General features: G+C 36.5%; 2 protein-coding genes across 8 annotated transcripts; one reads left to right on the forward strand and one right to left on the reverse strand.

Annotated features, from left to right (window-relative positions):
* The first annotated feature begins 4 nt into the window (after positions 1-4).
* LOC124423490 lies at positions 5-1,391 on the forward strand. 2 transcript variants are annotated; one of them, XM_046961256.1, is made up of 3 exons: positions 5-141; positions 231-355; positions 431-1,391. In XM_046961256.1, exons 2-3 carry the CDS (start codon positions 267-269, stop codon positions 1,032-1,034), a joined length of 693 nt encoding a protein of 230 aa, XP_046817212.1. In that variant the 5' UTR covers positions 5-141; positions 231-266; the 3' UTR covers positions 1,035-1,391. The 2 variants fall into 2 exon arrangements, with proteins under 2 accessions (XP_046817212.1, XP_046817211.1); XM_046961255.1 differs by having other exon boundaries at positions 135-355.
* On the reverse strand, positions 1,063-17,603 carry LOC124423482 (E3 ubiquitin-protein ligase lubel). 6 transcript variants are annotated; one of them, XM_046961232.1, is made up of 22 exons: positions 17,380-17,603; positions 16,068-16,157; positions 15,476-15,898; positions 14,186-14,389; positions 13,879-14,112; positions 13,322-13,797; positions 12,048-13,234; positions 11,065-11,318; positions 10,724-10,819; positions 10,339-10,482; positions 9,615-9,977; positions 9,314-9,497; positions 7,644-9,086; positions 4,414-6,401; positions 3,453-3,650; positions 3,077-3,355; positions 2,903-2,992; positions 2,672-2,828; positions 2,238-2,568; positions 1,824-1,949; positions 1,556-1,724; positions 1,063-1,304 (listed from the first exon to the last, which is right to left on the reverse strand). In XM_046961232.1, exons 1-22 carry the CDS (start codon positions 17,464-17,466, stop codon positions 1,275-1,277), a joined length of 8,553 nt encoding a protein of 2,850 aa, XP_046817188.1. In that variant the 5' UTR covers positions 17,467-17,603; the 3' UTR covers positions 1,063-1,274. The 6 variants fall into 6 exon arrangements, with proteins under 6 accessions (XP_046817188.1, XP_046817189.1, XP_046817190.1 ...); XM_046961233.1 differs by lacking the exon at positions 1,824-1,949; XM_046961234.1 differs by lacking the exon at positions 1,556-1,724 and having other exon boundaries at positions 1,781-1,949.
* Positions 17,604-17,677: the final 74 nt, after the last annotated feature.

Here is a 17,677-nt window from a genome sequence, read left to right on the forward strand (position 1 = left end):
CTGTACCCCTTCAAAATTTCGCGGGTGAAATTGAGCCGCCATCTAGCGAATTCTTTCGTAATCATGTTCATACGGAGAATTGGATTATATCATTGTTGGCTGCACTGCTGTAACACGTGTTCGAGGTTATAATATTCTCCTGTAAGTACTCTACGAGCTTATTTGTTTAAGTTCAGTTACGCTTTATGCGTCAAATAGTGAATATTTCAATAATTTTGTTGGTATTAAAGATAGGATTTTAATTCAATTCGTGATAAAACGAGATCATGGAAAAAGTCGAACACTTGTGGAATGTAACTAAATATTTGACGAAGTTGCGATGTCCAGAAGCAAACAGATTACAAAACTTTTATATGTAAGTATAAATATATTTTTTCTTTGCTTTATAATTTAAGGTTAGAATCAAATTAACTCGATTGTGTACTTTTAGAGAACGTTGTAGAAATGCAGCTAACGAGGTAGAGTTACCAAAAAAATGTTTTGGACCTTCAATAATGTGTTCTCATTGCGGTTCTCTTTGGGCGACTATAAATCATCAAGTACGAATATTACCTGGTAGAAAGATTTCCCATTCAATTGGTAAGATGATTAAAACAAATACCGATGGGTACAAAGTATCTAAGGTTCGAGCTAAATTAATAAAAAAATGTAAAAAGAAGGAAATGAATAAACTCTCGATAAAATGTTCTGTTTGTTTACATCGAACAAAAATACAAATGAATAAACCAAAGAGAAAAGTTGAAACCTCTGACAATACGTTAGAGAAATCTAAAATTCTACAGAAAAAAAAGAAGAAAAAGGGAAAAGACAAAACGGTTGGATTAAATATTTCTGGAAACATTGTTCCAGAATTACAATCGAACGAAAGTAAGAAAATTCCTTTAAAGAGTAACACGAGTCGGTTTAAAACTAAAAATTTAAATACACCAAAGATAAAGAAATTAAATATAAATAAAATGAAAGATATTGTAAATCAAGGTATGACGCCACCTAATAGAAAGAGTTTGACAAATTTTTTAAAAGAGCTCGTATAAAACAAAAATTAAAAAGTGTATCATCCTATTGTACTAAACGACTTAGGCTCATTGCCTACATAGTAATTTATTGAGTTTTGAATTGCTTCCTACATACGATGGGTACTGATAAAATAAATAAGTACCGCATTAAAATACGTGGAACGTAGATTTTTTTTCTTTCTTTCTTTCTTTTTTTTTTTGTTTTTTTTTTTTTTTTTTATATAGAATCTTGAAGGTTTCTCACGTGTTTATTTCCTATTATTCCAGTGGAATTTCCTTTTGTACAATCTGTAAAATAGTAATACATCCATTTGATATGGACAAATTTAATATGAAAGATTAATGTAAATAAATATATGGGAGATAGTTATATAATATGAGTAATTAATTAATTTAAAAGATAAAAGCCTACCTTAACGAGAGAAAGTTAATTTGTTTAGTATATTAATTTATATTATTTATTTTCTTTACTTGTAATAGATTATTTCTAGATGGAAGGATTAAAATGAAAAAGGGAAGGATAGGAATTGGTTAGTCACCTGAATACACGCCTGGAGATAATCCCGCTCGGACATTTCCTGGTCCTTCGCAGGGGGAACTTTTCCCCGTCGGCGCAACTCTTGCTTGGCATCGTTCAAGTCAAAGATGGCAACAGGGTCCAGCTTGCTTTTGAGTACCAGGCCCGCCAAGTATTCAATGTAGTGCTGCCTGCGGGGAAAAGTACCCAGATGTTAGTCGTATCTTGTATCGGTTTCGTTTTTTACCTCCGTCAGATCTTTCCTGTAGTGTTCTGGGTCACGCCCGTACCAATTTGGAGGTAGCTTTAAGCCGCTTCGTTTAACGCAAGTCTCGAGATCGTCTACATTCAACAGCGGAAGAGGTTCCAACTGCGTAGAACGTATCTTTCGAACAAGATACTCGACGTAATGAATCCTGAATATGGGATAACGTGTTAGCATTTTAGGATAGACTATTAAGTAATTAAGGGGAGTCATTTTTAGGATCTTTTTAATTCTATAGAATTAGAATACAAAATATAAGAAGCGAAAAGATTTTTATCTTTCGAGTAATTCCTTTGTCGTTTGAACTTACCTGTTTTTTCTTTTCTTTTTTTTTTTTTTCCATTTTTACGATTAACTTATAAAATGTTACGTTAATGATTTCGTTAGAATTAAGAATTAAGTCGATCGTTAGAGGATTAACATCAAACAAATTTTCAACCTGCATAAACCAGCTTGTCCCTCGACGACGTCCGAATTGCAAATCGCATCGACAACACCCGCTGGGGTTTCCTTTTGCAATTGAACTTTACATTTCCTTTCACCTATTGGCCCTTCCGTATCGTACTCAATGCCGTTCTCTTTGAGTAATTGTTGTAATTGTGCGGGTTCCTTGTCGCGAAGATAGAAGAGGCAATTGCGCGGATGATGAGCGTGAAGGCCTAATTTTGCGCAGTAGGGACTAATCGAGCATTTAGCACCCATAAAAAAAGCTTTACCGCAACCACAACAAAATTCAAATTTGCATTGACTGCAGGTAAAATGCATGCAACCTGTAAAAAAGATGTTATATATTTTATTTTTGTACCAAAGGATTTTTGTTTTCGATTATTATTTCGAATATGTTTTTTTTTTTTTTTTTTTAAATAATTATACCTCCTCGAGATAAAGAATATCGAAATTTACATTTGGGACAATCAATACCATTATCGGCCAAATGTTTCGCTAAACCAGCTGCTTGATTATCTGGATCATTTTCATCTTTCCAAGCTGCGAATTGTTCGCAAGTTATACCTTCGTGTTGTTTCTCCCACTGTGAATGAGTTCAGTCGTTATACGTTCACTTCTTATTACTATTATATGTTTACAATCGTCTTGTTTACATACAGGCTTCCGACAAAAGGCACACGTTATAGATCTGCAGTCAGGACAGATCAGTCTCTTGTGTTCTGGGTCCGCATAAAAGCCACTCGAGCACTAGCAAACGACAGTTTAGTTGATTAAGTATTCATACTGTTGTATATATCTTTTTAAAATATAGAATTAAAGCCGAGCGATTACCTGAATGCACCATTTAAAATTAGGATCTTGCATAAGAGTCCGATCTCTTAGCTTTCTTTGAAAGAGTTCGTGAATAGGAGGATCCAAAAGTGATTTTAATTGAATGTCTAGATTACTAAAATATTCTAGAACGTCGTCTTCGTTCGCATCCCTCAGATTAGGTTCTTTGCAAAACGGACATACAGCGTCTATTATATTTCTATCGCTTATTTGAATGGTGAAATAATTTTTGGCACACTCGTTACAACAGCGATGTGTACATTTCAACAGGGATATCATCTAAAATGTATATATATATATATATATATACATGTTTATATAATGTTTTTTTCTTTGTAATTATTTTTAGAATATAAATCGCGAATTATGCACCGACCTGACTCATCGCATAACGTCCGGTACAAAGTTCGCATTCTTGTTGTAAAAATGCAAGAGCAGACTCGACACTACCACATTCCTTAGCGGCATGAATAGCTTCTGCATCTCCGAATTTGAGAGCTAATAAACTGGCAGCTACTTCAGCCTCCTCGTAATTCGATGCACGTCCCTCAGCTAACAATCTACGTGCCGTTCTCTGTTAACGAACATAAAAGCTCGTGATGCGAAATCAAATTTATAATATATAATTGTTTATAATTGATTTTTTTCCTTTTTTTATTATATTTTTTTTCTTTCTTAGACATCGATCGATCTATAATTAATAATTAATTAAATCCTTAGAGATAAATGTTTAACGAACATGCTGCGAAGTTACGTGATACGGTAAAATGTTAATAAGTGATAGCAAATGTAAATAAATGGCGAAAGAGATTATTAATATTTTATCATGCAAAATATAGCTCTTTGGCACCAACGTCTAGAAACGAGCTCTTTAATTTGTTTACTATGATTTAGAGAATAAAATGGAATCTATTTTGAAAGCATGAACGAATACATTCAATGTCGTATATGAAGATGTTTTTGTCAGATGCGTCTAATGCTTAGTATATATTTGATGAATAATTTCTATCTAACACCGATATCTTTATTCTTACAACATATAAAATGTTAGTTATTTGTTACAAGGAAAAGTACTTACCCTTGATAAGGTCTACCCTAAAAGATAGAGGAAAGAGAGAGAGAGAGAGAGAGAGAGAGAGAGAGAGAGAAAGAGAGATTACTATTACTAAGTTATTACTATGATCAAAAGAGATAGGAAAACTAAGTCAGGCCACTCTCCATTTAATTTTAATTAGCTCGAGCATGTTTGTAGACATTGGGCTATCAGCATCGTAAGATAATGAAGTAGTCGGGATGTATTTTTTTTTTTTTTTTTATTTTTTTTTCGTTTTACTGACCTCCCTTTCCGTTTTGGGAGATCCCTCTCTTCTCGTAGCGTTGACATTTTCAACTTCATTACGTTTCCTTTCTGTTTTATCTTCACCCTCGAATCGACGTATACAACTGGCTACTAAAGAAAATCTTTTACTCTGCGTAACTCGTGGATCTTCCTTATCTTTTTTTCTTTTATTTTTATCATTCGTCTCGACCTCTCGTAACGCTTTAACGTTTTGTATTATTTTCACGTCTTTCGTATTGACATCATGTAAATTCTTTTTCTCTAATTTCGCGATCTTACCCGTATTTTTCTTTGATATTTCATTGACGTTACTCGTATTTTTATTTGCATCGTCGTTAATCAAATTATATTTCATTTTATTTCTCGTTATCTTATTATTAGATTCTTTTGATTTTTGTCTTTCTATCGTTGTTTTTTCATCGCGACTCTTCGACACGATCGACGAATCTTCCAAAGTCTTTATTTTAATGTCATTTTGAATAATTTCTATTTTGTTCATCTTAGCGATATTAATGTCAATTGACTCTTCCACATCAGATATTGCTTCCTCAAATATTTCGTCGCTCAGAGACGACGAATCATCGTTTTCTATATTTCCCCCTTTTTTCGCATCTCTCTCGTTGGGTTTCAAATCTTCATTTTCCTCTAATTCGTCAGACTCGTAATTCGATAATTCGGCTCTTATAGCCTGCAACGTCTTTTCTATTTGATCTTCAACGGTGATCAGACTCTCGACAGAGTTACTTTTCTCCGAGCTAAACTTAGGAACTTCTCTCATTAGCACGGTAAAATTTTCTGACTCGGAGGAGGAACTATCGAAAACCGAACTGGATTCTTCGACGTCTGAAACCTCTTTTTCTTCTCCTTCATCATCATCATCTTCGTCTTCTTCATTTTCTTCGTTATCGTGCTCGGAACCTGATTCGCCGTCATCACTGTTATTAGATCGTTCAATTTCAGTTTTGATCTCTACAGTTTCTAAGTTGCTTTCTAATTTTTCTTTCCCCGTTCGACAATTAAATCCATCGTTATCTACGTCAATGTTTTTGTCATCGATCTTATCCACCGTTCGATTGATTTTAATCGTTTCTTCTTCCCTCTTAACGACAGTATCATTCTCTTTAACATTTTCTAAAATATTCGATATCTTCGTACCTTTTAGATTTGTTTTTAAAATTGTTTGTCTCGCAACAGGCAATCTCGTTGGTATAGATCCCAATATTATTTTATTTATTTTTATTGGTTTATCCTTCGATGCTATAGCTCGCACATTTTTAGATGACATTTTGGATCGTCCAGTTAAAATGGGAATTTTCGAAATGAATTTAGCTTTAGACTTGTTTTTATCGACAATCTCATCTCTTTCGAATTCTATTCTTTCGTCCTTGATATTCGTCGTTTCTTTAGATCGTACAAACGTCGATTCGATCGATCTTTGATGCGTAGAGCTCGCAGATCTCTTTTCATTATCGATCGATGATTTTATCGATTTTATTGTATTCTCTGATCTCTTAACGCGACCGTCTTTAATATGTTCGATGGATCCACCATTCGATCGTGTGTCTTCAATCTTTGTAATACTTTTCAAACCGATCGGTTTCTTCATTATTTCAGCGGCTGCATTTTTCACTTTCACAAGAGAATTGGTTCTCGGAAGGACGTTGATTTTTGTCGAGATCTTTTTAGGTAGAAGCGTATTAACTCTCTTTATGATCTTAACTGGTGATTTCCTTCTACTTATTTTTTTTACCGGCGATTTAGATCGTTCTTTAATAATATCACCTCTCGTTAGTTTTGTCGTACTATCAATTGATTCAATTAAATTCGTTTTGATTTTATCAATGTCATTGGATTTAATCTTCTCGGAAATGTTAACGTTTAAATCATCGATCGGTTCCTCCTTAATCTTATCAACGATTTTCTTTCCGTTTTCCAATTCGGAATTAATTTTCTCTATTTCTTTGATCGGAGCGCAATCATTTACAGCTATAATCGGAGATTCGGATATGTTTATTTCGATAATACCAGCCGAGATATCATTAATATTCGATTCTAAAAAAAGTCGAGGCGGCGATTCGATTCGATTCAAGTTTTCAAGGAACGACGGTACCTCGTAAGAAAGTTTTTGATCGTCGATCGTCTCGCGAACTGTCTGTATGTCATTTAATAACGGCGATAAAATAATTTCGCTAATAATTTCAACGTTTTCACCTTTCGTTACGCGCGATTTATCATCGGTCTTTCTATCTATCGTTTTTATTTGTTTGATATTCAAAAATTTAGATGCATTTGATTTGATTTGATTTAAAGAGGACAAATTGGATAAACTTTCTGGCGCATTATTATTCGAATCTAGAAGATCTTTTGATTCTAATCGCGATGAAAATTCGAACGATTCGTCGGCGAGTTTAGGATTGAAATTTAAAAAAGGCGCGTCAGATTTCGATCGATTAAACGAATTAGTATCGATCGAATCTTTTAAAATATTACTCTGTAAATCATCTTTATCGATTTCGAAAATATCGATTAAAATCGATCGTTGATTATCATTAGATATTTTCATTGGCGTTAATATCGGCACGTCGATGATTAAATCATCTTTAAGTTCGATCAAATTACTAGAATCGTTAGAATGAATATCGTTACGAATAGATGAATCTAGAATATCAATTGATTTGTCATTAGTCGATGATAATTCTGCATCATTATGTTTGTTATCAAACGTTAAGTCGATCATGGGATTATGGGATAATGCGAAATCATTGGAAGTGTTATTCGCTTCCTTTGAAAATGATATTATGTTTATGGATCCATCGATCATTGATGTATTAATTAGATGCGATTGATCATTGGAATGTTCATTGATTATACGTGAAGTTACATTCGATAGTTCCTCATCCAGTTTCATCGATTCTCTACCTCTCTTATCATTGTTATCATCATTATCATTATAATTATTATTACTTTCTATGTGTGCTCTCTCCGTCATTGAAAAATTATCATGTAGATCTATCAATTCCGTATTCATGTTTTCATTATCCACAATGATTTCAGAATGCATGTCCACGTATGTATCGGCTATCATTCGTGATTGAAAATCATGATTCAATGACAGCTCGTAATGATATGCGTTTGTTAATGATACGTCCGAAGGGATTGCAGTTTTATCCATTGTCGTGTTCTGTCCTATGTTAGTTAGCGGAGTATTAGCTTCAGTTCGATCCATACCTACCGCTCGTAAGTCCTTCTGTTGATTCGTCAAATCTTTTGCTTCGAAATTCACGTTGTCGTTATTTGCCTTCGATATATTTTTATTTTCATTTTCGTTATCAGGTACGACCATAGACGATTGTTCGATTTCTATTTCTTCTAAAGTCCTATCGATCGTTGTTATCTTTTTATTTTCATCCATGGATTCAGAAATTCTATCTTTAATATCCTTTTTATCTAACACAGGTATATCGATCGGTCGATCATTTACATTATCATTTTCTTCCTCCTTTCCTCCGATCATTGACTCGGAATGAACAGAATGAGGATTAGAGGCAAGGTTGGTATAATCGTTTTCATTTACATTGGTATCGGTATCGATCGTCGTCAATTTGGGCGATAACATTTTCATAGCTTTTACGAAAGGACCTATCATTTGTTCTGGCAAGGATTTAACGGCAGACATTAGCAAATCCATCGTTTTAGACTGAGATACAGCGTTTACTTCTAAATCAAGCTCGTTTATGGTAGAACGTTCGTTCGTAAATAAATTCTCTATCTTAGATTCGTTTATTTTTCTTGTTATCGTATGATCCGTAGCGTCATTATGCATTTTCTGATCCGATTGCTCGACGATATTTGTATCTCGTTGAAGGGAGGACTCTTGTGAAATATTTTTTGTATCCTCCGGCAAAGTCTTGTTACGAAAGAGCTTTCCATCCTCCTTATTCCTATCGCCCATCGATATTTCATTCTCATTCGCCATTTCTTTATTCCCTTTCGTAACATCCTCATCATCGGATTTCTCTGTAACCGTAGCAATTTCAGAATTGAAATGTTTCTCATTCGTAACTACGGCATCGTATGAATCCACCAGCGTAATATCTTCTTTGGAATTATTATTTCGATCGTCTTCATCATGAGTTTTTATTACCTTCGACGATTCATCGATACGAATTATTTCTTTTATTTTATTTTCGTCATTGATCTCGAATTCTTTCTCCTCCGTTAATCCCACATTATTTCCTATAATATTCGTATCATCGTTATCCTGTTTATTTTCCATTGATTCAATTATATCACGCTCTAATCGATTATCTTTATCATCCATGGTATTTTCTAATTTATCCGTTTGTTCAATCTCTACATCTACCGTTTGACTTGAATTAATATTTTCTAGCGATCTTGATAATAGGGTTTCGTCGATCGTCGGGTCTTCGCCGTTCGAGCTGCCGAGTAAATCAACCGAATTATTACCTCGAGTGTTGTTTAGAGGGTCTTTCTCGTATTCCCAATTATAAGTCATTTGTCTTAACGCCGCCAGCTGTTTTCTAAAGTCGGTCTGCAATGCGACGAAATTGTCAATAATTGGTGACATTACCTGCTTCTTCGCCTCCGTATCCGATACATTGGTAATCTGTTCGAGAATCCTTGTTGCACCACCAACTATACCAGCCGCATCTATTTACGTGGATAAATTTTTATGCATTATATTTTTCTTCTCTTTCTTTTTTATTTATTTATTTATTTTTATATTCTTTTTTTTTCTCACATCGTCCTCATTACTCTCCCATGTTTCATCAATTCTTTATATATTTATTAACAATTATTAACATAATTTAATCAATGTATTTATAGTTTGATAAGCTTACGTCCTATTTATATACCATAAGAATAAACTGACTGACCTCCTTGTGGTGCAGCCCCATCGTTTTCGACCCCGACCGGAGGACCCCAGATCCTCATTAAAAATGGCTTCAATTGATTTTTCTGTAACTCGAGTAAAGCGGCATCGACGATGCCATCGTTGTTATCGAGAGCTTTAACAACATCAGCCATTGTAAAATTGCCCTTTGTTAGAATTTCTGCGGTCTAGAAATAAGATGTCATAGAAGAAAAAGATTATTAGAAATTAATTCTATCGTTTATCATAATTCGATATATATATATGTATATGTATATGTATATGTATATAAATAAATATGTTACCTTGTGCTGTCTACGTTGGATAGCAATGGTGACAGCATTCCAAACGTCACCTTTGACCGATCTTAAAGCATCCTTCGCTTCGTTGACAGAAAGGACACCGATATTATTCTCTCTTTGTTCCTTTCCCTGAGTGCTTACCAAAATTTGAACGGCTTCGATCGAACGAGGCCATTGCGTCTTTAACCATTCTATTGGATTGGATGCACCCTGTGTTAGGGCCACCTGTACGTCGTCAGTCGAATATCCTTGTCTCTCGGCTTCTCGCAAGAGCTCGACGATTTCTAATCCTTGACGAGTCAACGTAGATACACCTTGAGATGATGTACTAGGGCCTACTTCGATGAATCTAGGTTGGCTAGGTTCCTATAGAATATATAAATATCAAAAGTCAATGAGATATTACGTTTGATTTATTGAAATCGCGAAGAAAAGCGATCAAGCTTAACACGTGATGCTCCTGATTAAAACTAAAGCCTGTGATATATATATATATATATCGGAGAAATAATGGAAAAAAAAGAAAGAAAAAAGAAAAAAGAAAAAAAAGAAAAAAGAGAAGAAGAAAAAAAAAAGAAAAATAAATAAATCATCATCCTGCCTACCTACGTTCACACCGAGGACACAAAGTTGTTAGAACTGTTGGGTTAAGAAAATCTATGATTACTTAGCACAAAGAAAAAAATCCATCGCGTCAATTACGATAAAGCAAGTGTATCTTGATTACCCTAGAGCGATAATATAGATGAGCTGAGTCGATGGAATTTCTTCGTGTTCGATCTCTGCTCTGACTTGAAATCGCCTGCCGTAGATATTGTTCGTGTATAGTTCGTGGATAAAGATCGGGACTGTTTGTAAATCTGTTTGGTTCCTGTAACATATACTCCGTATCGTTTTTTATTAAGACGAATTAATGAGAACGAAATGATATATGCCTGAGAGAGAACGTTTTAGTCGTTAATGAACAATCCGACATTGCGTTTATTAACTTTCATCCGTCCATCGATGTAAATTTGTCGTACGAAAGTAAACGATTTTATACTATGATAAAATCTTTGTGAATTTTAAATAGGGGACGGATGAAAGTTGATATGGCTCTCGTCTCCTCCTACCTCTGTCTCGCTATCCTCGTAGGACAAAAATCCTTTGGAAGTCGACATCGATCTACGAAGGGAACCACTACCTCCTCGTGGAAGGAAATCGTATGTCTGAAACATTTATTTCTTTCCCATCGAATGAACGTTCTCGTCAATTTTTTGTTGCTTTTTTTTATTTTCTTTCTTTCTTTTATTATTATTATTATTATTATTATTATTATTATTATTATTATTATTATTATTATTATTATTATTATTATTACTTTTTTGTTTATTTCTTTCGATTAGATATTATAGCACATTATCGTCGACAAACATATGTTAAGCGTTTATTTCTCGAACTTGTGGTGGCTTACTTGGGTGGAGATACTTTGAGGTGGCGGAGATGTTCCAGTTGAAACTTTACGAGTTTCTTCGATCCTCTCATTGGATTTAGATATCTCTGGTCGTTTTACGAGTTCTTCGATATCTTCAGGATTAATTCCTTTTGATAAGGATAATGTTGGTGTCGAGGATGTCAAAGTTTCTTCATCTTTTTTCTCGCACGTGGTCGATGCTTCGGATAATTTAACGTCATGCATATCTGTCGAACTTTCTGCTAGGCTTATACCTGAAACCGAACAAGTACATTTCCGGATGAGAAAAACGACAGAATATATTTCTTCCTGTCTTGTCTTATCTGTTTTCTTTTCTTTTTTCTTTTTTTTTCTTTTTTTTCTTTCGTCGTCTCTCATTTTAATTACTTGTTTATCGCTTATCGTCAATATGAATAACATTGATGCAAAATGTGTGTAATTATTTAATTGATCAGAAGATTTTACATTCTTTTCTCAATCGATTTGTATTTATTTTTCTTTCATCTTATTTTATATCTTTAATTATTTTCTTTTGATTCTTGTTTGGAGTAAAGGTATATCCACAAGTCAAATGCGTATTCGTTTTTGAAAAGATTGTGAACTTGAATGAATAATAATGAATTTCATAGATAAATCATATAGTGAAATTTCAAATACGCTTACGCATTTGACTTCCACGAAAGACGTGAGAAACAGTTTGCATGCTTCTTTATTATTCATTCAAGGATACACATATAGAGAAGAGGAACAATGATCGATGGTCTATTAGAAGAACGGTAAAAAAATATTTAGAAACATTTTGAAATCTCGCGAATCGAAAGAAAATAAAAGCTGGGGCTAGTGTGTGTTTATGAAAACGAACGAACGAAAACGAACGAAAAAAAACTCTAAGTCGGTTACGAAAAGAGGGTAACATGTAAAATTATTTCGTCATTTGGATAACTTGGTACCAAAAGAAAAGCTGATTTTTCGTCCGGTTCTACCTTTGTTCTTTGTCGATCCACTGTCACCACTTTCTTCGCTATTCGAGATTTTCAAAAGATTTGTTTTCTTCTCCAAATCGAGATTAGGATCCTCGGTAGAACCCGACACTTGTTTGTTATCGTTATCGATTGTTTGAATATCTTCTATGTTGGGATCGGGATCATCCGTCTCGTTCGAAGGTAGAGCACTGCTTCTGGTTTTGCAGCAGATTACGCAAACGCGTTCGGTGATTTTATTAATGAAAGTACAGTGCTCGCAGGACCATTCGTCAGTTGGTAATTCGATCGTACCTTTTTTATACGTAGGAGAATTTTTCTTCAACGCATTTACTATTTCTTTCGATCCTTTGAACGACTCATTGTTATCTTCGACGTAGATTTTCTTCTCTTTGATTTGAATCGATTCGTTATTTCGAGATATTTGAGAGTCCCGATCTATGCTCGATTCTTTTTTATTGCTCGTTAAACTCCTATCGTCGTTCTCCTTTGTTCGGGATATTTCACGTGCGGATAATCTTTTTAAATTTGGATTTGTATCCGTTTCGATGGAAGACCTTCTCGAGCTACGGTGTACCGAAGATCGTTCACTCTTATCCAACGAGTCCTCTCTTTTAAACGACGATATTCTCTTTGACGAGATTATATTTTGCTCCTGAATTCGTTGTTCCCTTTTACGTAGTTCCTCGACATCCGTTGTGGCGTTTCGTATAGAACGCGACGAAAGACGTTCCGAGGTATCATTTTCTATTTCTCTTTTTAAGGTTGAATCTAGAGCTTGTCTTTCCGCCTCGGCGGCCATAGTCATTCTCGAAGCTCTCTGCGAGATAGATCTCCTCGAATCGTCTTCGCCTCTTAAAGATTGTCTCTTCGTCGAAAGGATTTCGTCGTCGTATAACGTCGAACGTTTTTCCGTCCGTTCGAAATGATCGTCGGAGGAACTTGTGATCCTCGTTCTAGCTGTTGGATTAGATTTTCGATCGGACAGTTCCTCGTCGGTACTTTTACGTCGTCGTCGTTCGCGTCGTTGATCGTGGTAAGTCCCATTTTCGATGTTCCGAAGGCGAGAATCGATTGTATTCCTTCGAGAGTCCTCGTAACCTCTCGAGGACATCGAGTACCGTCTGGTCGATTGATTTTCAGACCATTGTTCCTCCGTACTGGTCATCCTATCCTCCGACGTTAGTCTCCTAGAAAATCGAACTCTCATGAATAACGATACTCTTGGGAGTATCTATAGATCGTTAGAATACAGAGCAAACGTATAGACTACTTACTCTCGACGAGGTCGAGAAAGTAAAGTTCTAGAACCATCGTTATCTTGATAACTTCTTTGTCTGATACTTCTTGGAACGCTACCTCGTCTGATACTTCTCGATCCTCGAGAAAGTCTATCGTCGAAGTCAGATTCCTCGGAATCTTCGGAGCTAGCATCCGATGGCGATCCTGGTGATATTCTCGATCTCGATCTCGAGACGATAGACTTTCTTGATTTTATACTTGGAGATGGTGAGGGTGCCCTGGACCTTCTGCTAGATTTTATACTCCTCGCTGGACTGTGCGGTCTCGACAAAGTTCCCGGATAATGCGGTGGTAACATTTGAGACGGATGATATCCCATGGGGTATGCCCATAAAGCTGGATGATTTAAACTCAAGGTCGAAGCACTCATTGACGAAGCGTCCCAGGGATTATTCGGCGAGTACCACATCATTGGCATTCCACCGGGACCTAACTGTGCCATCGATTGTGCCTGAACACAACCATCGACAAATTTCTTTTCATTGTAAAATCCGTTTCTTTACGTTTATTCTCTTCCCTATCGATTACATACCTGATGCATTCCAAGATTCCACATATGCGGTGGTGTCGTGAGATCGCACACGCTGGTCGATTGTATTATAGATCTTGGAGGTGGTGGAGGTGGTAAAGGTGGCGTAGCTTTAGAACTCCCTATGCTAACCGGCCTGGGACTTGTGGTTTCTCTCGACGAAGCATCCGATGGTGTACGTCTTCGTCGATTTGCATCTTGTGCTCTCATTGCTTCCTGATATCTCCTGTATCTTTCCTGAAACATCAGAATTACTCTGAAGTTCTACCGAACTACGAGCTCCAATATCGATATTTAAATAAAAGCACACCTGTAAGGTAGACATTTTGTCGGTACCCGATCCCGATCCTTCGATCGTGGTGTTAATCGTTGATCGCGTTATCTTCGATCCTTGAAAATTTGTCTCCCTAGACGCCGACGATGATCCACTAGCGTTGGAAAGATCACGCTTCGTACTTCCTGGTTTCTCGATCAATGATCGATTCGTAGCTCCTTGATTCTGCGTGAGTTTGGCCTAAGCGCGAAACTTTAACTTACACCTTGGATTTAGATATCACATTTTGACGTTCGGAATACCGTGTTCGGTTTCTTTTTCTTTTTTTTTTTTCTTTTTTTTTCTTTTTTTTTCTTTTTTTTCTTTTTTTTCTTTTTTTTTTACATAGGTATATTTTGTCGAATACATAAATTGTCATCGTGGATACGCATAGAAGGATATACCAAACGATATGCCGACACCTAAACGTAAACTTTTCTACGCTATATACGCTGTAATGAATTTATTTTTTAAGCGAGAAACTTTATACAAGCCGATGGTAGATGCTGTAAAGAATTCAAACGTAGGTACAGGTAGGTAGGTATAAACATAGGTATAAATCCTATGTTTCTGCGTGTAATCTCGTCCTGTAGGAAGATCAGGAATGGGAAGGTACCAGTAACGGTACGGAAAAGATTACGAATGGTATATGAAAAATGATCGTGTTACCGTTCTAACCCTAACCTGCCATATTCACTGTTTCAACGAAGTAAGAATATCTCCGTTGTTTTTTGATTATTAACTATGATGACTTTGCCGGAGGTCTTTTCCACGCCGTTACCTTCAAACGGAAATTGTGATAGAGAGTGAAAGAGAGAGAGAGAGAAAGAGAGAGAATGGGTTCAGTGAATACGGCAGTCGTCTTTTTCGGTAACATGGTGTATTAGAAAACAATATGAGGGTGTTACAATAAAATCTGTAAAACAATTCAACGGTAATAAAATATCGAAGGGTAAACAATCTTCGTTGCCTCGGTGTGACGTATGTAGTGACAATGAATCATCAACGTGAACGTTCGTCAAATAATACGAATATAAATATTAAGTATTAAGATCCGTCGTTATAATAAAGGTATCTGCAGATCCGGAAAGGGAATATCGACATGAGAAAGAGTGAGTGAGCGAGTTTATGTAAGAGAGAGAGAGAGAGAGAGAGAGAGAGAGAGAGAGAGAGAGAGAGAGAGAGAGAGAGAGAGAGAGGGAACATAATAAACGAAGGAAAAGTTATTGCATTTTAGGAGATGTTTTCGTAATAGGATATCAGGATTTAGGATAGGACGCAGCCTACCTGAGAGCTCTTGCGATTTCTTCTCGGTGGTGGTACAGGAGGTGGACCACCTAGATTTTCACCTTTTGGTGGCAAAGGTGGTCTGTTCTTTGCCGCTGTCTCGGTCACGATCCTCCGTCTAACGTGAGCTTTTCTCTTGGGATGTTTATGATTCATGTCGTCACAAGCTTCGCAATAATTCTCTTTGCAGGTGTCGCATCGTGCGAAAACGTTCTCGGTACCGCATAGAGCACATTTGCTATGTTTCGTAATGGATGTTAGGTCGGTCGATATTGGTGTCGTTTTCTGGGGTGTTCCACGGATCGGGAATTCGATGATCTCATAGTCTGGGTCACCACAGTCTCCGGAGAGCGATGGTGGTGGTACCTTCGGTGGCGTTGGTATTCGTTCCTTCCGCTCCTCTGCATCCTTCTGTTGTTGTGCCTTTTATACAACATTGTTTTTTTTTTTTCTTTTTCTATTTCTAATTCGAAATATTTTCTTTCAAAGCTATTGTCAAATGTTACTTGTCAATGTCAAATCGCTGTCAGTTCATAGACTTATTTATTTTGATATTAATATATCGATTATGTAAAAGTACATTAGAACGTACCAATACCCAATGAGGCATGGTCCGTGCCATACGCAATCGAGTAGATGGATTCGAAATGGCCATGGGCCGCCATTTTTCAGCTCCCGGATTCTGAAAAGTCGTTAGAGGAAGAATATTTATAATGAATGAAATCTTTTAAAAGAAACTTTTATTACTCTTCGGAAATGGAGTAAATTTTGAATATCCTTCGATCGTTTTTATTTACGGGGGCAACGATGAAAAATCTCTGTTCCGTGTCCAAAAATAAAGCGAAATGTCGTCATCTCGCGACTCAACATTCCTCGACATATTCTGGGACACGTGTTATATGAATGGGCGTCGATAATTCCAATAAAACTCGTTGAAATATTTCAAGTAAATAAATAATCATGATATTCCGACATTTTCGTTCGCGATCACGTTAGTCTTAAAGCCTGTGAGATAAATGTGAATTAGATTCTCGAATTAGATGGTATCTTTAGAACGCGTTTACTCCTTCTCTTCCCTTTCTACGTGGCCATCTCTTTTGTTCCCCGCGATACTGTTTTGGACGGCCAAACAAATTTTCCCGGGCCAAACGGCATAGATACAATGTTCTAGAAAATCTTAGCTTTTTATTGCTCTTTTATAATATCGTTACTTGTTTAATCGTTCGACATAACTCGAACGTCATTCTCTTGTCTAATACTTGTAAAATTATGCGGCATGGAACATATCGTCGTGTTCTGACTCATCGTACCGATTAGCAACGAAAGGAAGGAAGAAGAAGAAGAAGAAGAAGAAGAAGAAATCGTTGACGAGAATTGTTCCTCGATGAAATCGCTAAAGCCCGAGCAAGTTGGAGTTATTCCAAATTCTAGATAGACATACGAATTCCGTCAATTTCGAATAATACCCAATGAAAATGAAATTTTCAACATTAAAAACACGCACGGACGAATCTATCAACAGCTAGTCAATTTTTTCGTTCTTTTCTCTTCCCCCTCATGTATCTCATCATGAAAAATACGAGCGGAGGCCAGGCAGCTTGGCGTTGAATCTCTCTCTCTCTCTCTCTCTCTCTCTCTCTCTCTCTCTCTCTTTCCTTCGGCGCGATGCACTGTACAAAAATAGAGCAGAGTCGCTCTATTCTCGCGGATATTTACATGAACTTTCGTGGAAATACGACGCGTAGATTTTTCTTACGTGATAATCACATTAAAAGTAAACACAATTAATAATCAACGATGCAGATGATGGATCCATCCATCGATCGATCAATCAATCGATCGATCGATCGATCGATCGATCGAGAGAACTCACAAACTGAGGGATCAAAGGGTTACACACTCACGTTCATGTGTAGCTCGCGGAGTCGGGTACCTCCGGTTTTTCCTCGGGAACTGGCCGACGCGCTACTGATCTTCTTGCCGCTATTCATTGCCTACGAGGAGGACCCGTTGCATTACCAGCGCCGAAATCTATTTCAGTAACGTGGTTGCTGGACCGATGCCATCCTTTCTACCGGAGTCTCCCCGTTCGCGTAAATATATCACGATGCCTCGCACTCGAACAAGACGTTTCGGAGTCTCTCTATCTTTTTTTTCCTTCTTCTCCTTCTTCTTCTTCTTCTGCTCCTCCTCCTCCTCCTC

Source organism: Vespa crabro, chromosome 4, assembly GCF_910589235.1.
Source record: "Vespa crabro chromosome 4, iyVesCrab1.2, whole genome shotgun sequence".
In the NCBI taxonomy this organism is placed as follows: Eukaryota; Metazoa; Arthropoda; class Insecta; order Hymenoptera; family Vespidae; genus Vespa; species Vespa crabro.

Coding starts and splice junctions, on each gene's coding strand:
- LOC124423490 (XM_046961256.1), top strand. CDS start 267: ATGGAAAAAGTCGAACACTTGTGGAATGTAACTAAATATTTGACGAAG. Junction 356..430: donor AGATTACAAAACTTTTATAT/GTAAGTATAAAT, acceptor GTGTACTTTTAG/AGAACGTTGTAGAAATGCAG.
- LOC124423482 (XM_046961232.1), bottom strand. CDS start 17,466: ATGAATAGCGGCAAGAAGATCAGTAGCGCGTCGGCCAGTTCCCGAGGA. Junction 2,993..3,076: donor ATTTTAAATGGTGCATTCAG/GTAATCGCTCGG, acceptor GTCGTTTGCTAG/TGCTCGAGTGGCTTTTATGC. Junction 2,569..2,671: donor ATATTCTTTATCTCGAGGAG/GTATAATTATTT, acceptor TCTTTTTTACAG/GTTGCATGCATTTTACCTGC.